At 36.2% G+C, this 5,951-nt stretch overlaps 1 protein-coding gene across 1 annotated transcript in view; it reads left to right on the top strand.

Moving 5' to 3' along the window:
- Positions 1-5,951, top strand: part of LOC144971765 (uncharacterized) — a 73,328-nt gene that overhangs the window by 22,826 nt on the left and 44,551 nt on the right. The window contains 3 exon segments of the mRNA XM_078912838.1: positions 491-724; positions 3,361-3,474; positions 5,034-5,209. Coding sequence (XP_078768964.1) covers positions 491-724; positions 3,361-3,474; positions 5,034-5,209 — 524 coding nt within the window.

Here is a 5,951-nt window from a genome sequence, read left to right as displayed (position 1 = left end):
CTCTCTCTCTCTCTCTCTCTCTCTCTCTCTCTCTCTCTCTCTCTCTCTCTCTCTCTCTCTCTCTTTCTGCCTATCTGGATTTTACATAAAGTAACATTATTTTAACCATTTTTGTTATTGATTGAAGAAGGGTTTTGAACTCGAATCGTTGCTTGTTCAGTAATTTGCTCTTTTTTATTTGAAGCTGTCACTGTTATAATCATTTTTTGTATATTACTTTTTAATGTCCACAGCTTCTAGCAACTTAATATTCACTAATGTAAATGTTGCTGCTCGAATATCGAAGAAATAGATAATAATGTGAAATTGAATCTAAGCTTCAATTTAATTACGAAAACATATCAAATGAACGTTTCGGGTTTCAGCTTTATCAACAAAACAGGATGAATTCGAGCACCAACATTTACATTAGTGAATATTAAGTCTAATATTATAATATCTAATAATCACTAAAAAACTTATTCATAATTTTTTTCTTCTCTCTCTTTAGTTGGTCGCAGACAAACTGTCATTAACCACCCCCGATCCACCACTCACCACACCTTGACAGACAAGCCAACACTGCCTGTGGACGACGATGAAAACTTTGTCGAGTGGAATTTCAGTCAAGCCAGGACATCTGGCAATGTGAGTTGTCTCCCTGGGTTGCACACAGACAGAGGACGGAGTCAATGCCATCACCACTTCCAGACTGTCAGCCCTCCTGTCTTGTCAGATTTTTCAGGTAAATTATGGCCAAATTTGATGATTGAAAATAAATGGCTTGGATTAAAAAACAAAAAAAACAAAAGCAAATATAGAGCAGGTAGCAATTTTACAAAAGGTGAAAAATTTAAGATTTATGTGTAAATAAAGAAATACTAATAAATAAATAATGAAATATCCACATTAATTATGCTCTGCGGACCTTCACGTAATAATTTTTTTTTTTTTTTTTTAATATCACACTGCTGTTTATTTCTTCATAAAATCGGATCACTTAGTTATACTGCTGGAACCCAGGAAGTGACTGACAACAGCAGCTGCATGCTGTAAAAGTGGCTACCTGGACGGGGATTCCCCTTTATGAGGGTTAAGACACAAAGTATTGCATTTTCGTGATGTAATACAACACCATATCTAGATGACCACTTACATTACAATAATATTAACTTATGGAACAGATAGTACTACTTTCACTTGTTATATTGGTTCTTTTTTCGTTTTATTGTGATTATTCTGATAGGTTTTATAAGCAATTTAAAATCCCTACTATTTTAAAATATTTTTGTTGTTTTGCGGACAATAAGAAATTCAAATCTTTAAAATCAGACGTTGGATTTCGAAACTAATTAATGCTTTGTCCAGTCTTAATATTATTACACACAGTAAAACATTAATTTCCTGATTCAACACATTTTAACTACGTTTTTAATGGTCATAAATGTAATGGGCTGGACATCTGGTATGTTCTCTTCATTTGTATTTTGTAATATATTTAAAAGATATGGAGATAAGTTGATTAAACAATTTAACACACTCCTAAAGAACATATAAAGCAATATAATGTGTGTGTAGCTTTTACTTCACTATTACAAATAGAAACAAAAACATCGTCATTACACCAAACAACAACACCATCACAGTAGCGTAGTAGATAATACAAACAATGAATATGGTAGAAAAAGGGATCCTCTCTCTCTCTCTCTCTCTCTCTCTCTCTCTCTCTCTCTCTCTCTCTCTCTCTCTCCTCTCTCTCTCTCTCTCACACACACACACACATACACACATACATCCTGCATATATACACACATACAAACGTAAAAGACAGGCTAAGAGAAATGCATCACAGTCACACTACACCTAATTCATATCACTGACAACAGCGATATAACATCAACAGTTAGTACAGATAGTATTCCACAAAGGCAATTTGACTGGGGAAAATAAGAAGAGGGCAGGGGGGGGGGGGATTTACTCAAACATAGCCATATGATAGAGAAAATAATAGTGGCACCTCCTAGGAATTAAGAGATATTCATACATTATTCTCAATATTCACATTGTACAAGTAGTGCAGCCGGTGAATAAAACCTTCCCACACCAATCAACAGAGACATGAATGAAACAAACCCATTCATTTCATATTTCTTAAATCAGTAACAGCTGTGTATTTAAGAACTATTGTAGACGGGCTACTTGCAGAGTGTATATATATATACTCCTGTACTACAATAAGTATGACTTCTTCACTCCTTTACCATATTCGTGGGAACTTTTAATGATAAAACTGTAGAATTGGTGTAGTTAAGTGTTCCATGGTCAGTGGGGGTCCAGGAAATGATTATGACATTGTTTACATTGTGTAACTGTTCCAAATTCATCACCCACGATAGCCTAGACATCTCATAGACTGCTAGATATTCCCAGTGAAATTTGATACCCACCCCTACACTTGTTACATATTTGTTGAACTGAATTAACATTAGTGCAACAGAAAGTAGACAGTTTGTCCTATGTACTAGTGTGAATAATAATAAACTGCAACGTCTGATTGTTGTTGTAGGGATTCCAGAAACATTTGATTTAAAAGATAAATGTAGTGAAAATGTGGGTCTACTTTGCTGTCTTCCTGAGAAAGAAATATACTGATGATATCTATGATATTTAGTCCACTGTGTGAGGGGGATTTCAATCTATAACATGAGTGATATAGATTTACATTTAAGATAATTGTCACTTGGCTATGCCATTATTTATCAGACCAATTAGACTACTCGCTTCACTGACTGCAGGCACGTGCCATGCCAGAGCGCAGGTAAAGAGAAGGAGAGTAGTGAGCTCTTGACCTAGCATCTCAACTAAGTGATCCTCTGGTAAACCACTGTGATCAAAAAAAAAAAAAAAGTGTAAAACTAAATTAAAATAAAATTCTTTAGTTCATCATATAGTTAACATTTGGAATATCATTAAAATTGAAACAAAAAAGAAAAACAAAATACGCTAGCTTATTTGACTAATTTAAGAAATTGGTCATCAAAGAATTGAATTCATTAAGATACGAATAATATGATTCTTGTTTGACATATCAAAAAGAAATGTCATGCCATGGATAAGGTAGTGAAGGAATGTTATCCTAGTTAGCCATTGTAAATAACTTGAGCTTTATATAGCGCAATATCCAATAATGTGACATTATTTCATTCATCTGTGGTGTTTCATTCATCCTGTTTTGTTGATAAAGGGGAAACCAAAATGTTCATTTGATCTGTTTTTGTAATTAAATTGAAGCTTACAATCAATTTCACATTATTATTTATTATCAATTCAAATGGATTTGGAAGAAATAAGTATACTCTTCTTTGAATGGTTTGTCTCCAGGTGGAAAAATCAAATCAAGCTCAGGAGTCCAAGCCGAGACGATTCTCTACCTTAGTGACAGCTCTGAGAAAGAAGAGTGGAGGAGGGTGCTGTTAATCCCTTCATATGTACCTGGTTAGTTTATTTTGTTTACTTTCTTAGTACAGTCCAATCCGGATAATTGCAAATCGGTTAATCGCAACTTTTGGTTAATCGCAACATTTCCCAAGAAACAGAATTATTTCTATATAAAAGTCACTGGTTAATTGCATCAAACTTTGGCTAATCGCAAAAGTTTTCAACCTAAAAAATTTACACATTTAAGAAAGCAATCAAAAAACCTCATGATTAAATTTAATCATGGGTGAAATCATGACAGGTTGAAGAATCGAGAGTGGGTGGGGTTTAATGCTACAGTAGTGTGTCACCACTCTTTTAGACACAAAAGAGGGCGGGGCATTGCAGTACGGGTTTGTGAGGTCATCAGTGACCATTAGCTAGGAGACTAGGGTACTGGGCGTAGTCTAGACAACAGACAGGTAATGACCGTTGTAAGGAGAGACTGAGTGATATTCTTTGTTTTGGGATTGACAACTGTGCATTGTGACCAATGGGTTTGGTGAGAGCTTGTTGTCTCTCATCTTGGCTAATCTTTGACTCTTACAAATGTTGAGAACAAAAGAGTGAAGTTAATCCAATCTGAATAAGATGTCGGCTTGCATCAAAGCTGCTTTTTCTTGTCAAAATCTACACAGGGAGTTTTTGTTTCAATCAAATTTCTCAGTCTGTGGTGGACGAAAACAATGTTTACAATAACTGCTTTGAGTTTACCATATATGTGTAAAATGTTGCAAAAATGGACAGGAAACTGAACTTCGGTTAATCCCTACATTTTTCGCTGATTCCATGATTATACGGAATAGACTGTACCTTTTTGTTATTACAACTGCAATTTTCTCTTGCAATTCTTGCAATTTCATCGCACACGATTAAAAAAATCTAATGTAGATATTGAACACATTGTTTATCTATGTGTGACTCATTCCTTTTGCGCATGTTATGTCAACTATCTGTTTGATGAAATGTAACTGACGAGTCGTAATCTGTATGAGACACTGCTTATCAAGCTTTGTTATACATATAAGTATATATAAATATGTGCGGCTTTGTGGTCTTGTGTGCGGTGATGTGATTTTGTGGTTTGACAGATCAGAAGGTCCTGATTTCGAGCCTCACATAGTTGAGTCCTTGGAAATGGCTAACATTTTCTCATCATACTCAGGTGCAAAATGAGTACCTGACCGTTAACAGTATTGTCTCTGTTGGAAAAAATTGTAATATCGCCTTTAAAAAAAAGCGCTTTACAAAGCGTCCCTGATCATCAGCAACATGTAACATGTAGAACGAGACCCGATGCCTGTTAGGCGATATTACAATTTATTTTTCCGACAGGGACAATGCTGTTAACGGTTAGGTACTCATTTTACACCTGAGTACGGTGAGAGAATGTGAGTAAAGAGCCTTTTCCAAGGACTCAACTATGCGCCGAGTGAGGCTCGAACCCAGGGTCTTCCAATCTGAAACTGAAAGCAAGTGTCATTCCACTAGACCACATAGCTGCACGTTTAGTGGATATTGCACTATAAACAAGCTCACGTTTAAGTTACATTATTTCTCTATTGTATCATTGCCAGGTCCAAGTGACTTAATTCACATGTCGATGGGCACAGACCGAATGACGTCGACCAGACACTCCAGTCGGACTAGTGTGTGTTGCTTTGTCAGTGGAATGCGGTCGGGCTACCTGTATGAGTTATCTCCCTGCCTCAACAAAGTTTCTACATATCAGTACACGGATAAAGCTTTAAAAGTGAGTCATTCCACACTTTTTAAAAAAGATTTATGTGATCTTATTCTGGGTAAAATTGTTTAAGATTATAAATAACAGCAAGGATAAAATATTTTTCCCAAAGGATCTCATCAATTTACCTAGCTCAGCTGGTAGAGCACTTGCTTCACACGCAAAAGGACCAAGATCGATTCCGGGTGCAGTCAAGATTTTTTCTGACCCCCCCCCTGTCCACTCAGCAGTGAATGGGTAGCTGAGTCTGTTAGATTTGGCGGAAAGTACTTTGCAATAGACTAGCTTCCTATTCCAGGGATAGCAAGCAATTGCTATTGTCCATTTCATGCTAAATAAATAGGGATAAACTCCGACTTCATGGGCTCAATGGCTCTGAAGGACTACTTTTTTTATCGTTAGATGAAGAATGTAAACCTTTTTCACATGGATGAATAAAATTTATTATTTTTTTATTTAATAGTTTATTATTAAAAAACCAGTAAAAACAGATGAATAGTCCTTTAGAGCGATAAGGTCCATGGAGCTGGAGTTTATTCCAGTTTCTGTCATGTTAAACGAATATGAACAGTTGCATGATACTCTTTGAGTAGGGCCCTAGACTATAACAAAGCACTTCCACAACATCTAACAGAACCAACTACCTAGTATCGTTGGGTGAACAGAGGGGTCAGGACTGAAAGCAGTTCCTCTTTTGAACCCGGGACCTTCCGGATCACAGTGCAATGCCTTAACCACTCGGCCACTTCGC

The sequence above is a fragment of the Berghia stephanieae genome, chromosome 4, assembly GCF_034508935.2.
Source record: "Berghia stephanieae isolate SIO BIC M18660-M18661 chromosome 4, UCSD_Bste_1.3, whole genome shotgun sequence".
Lineage (NCBI taxonomy): Eukaryota > Metazoa > Mollusca > Gastropoda > Nudibranchia > Aeolidiidae > Berghia > Berghia stephanieae.
This window is presented reverse-complemented; position numbering and strand designations above follow the sequence as displayed.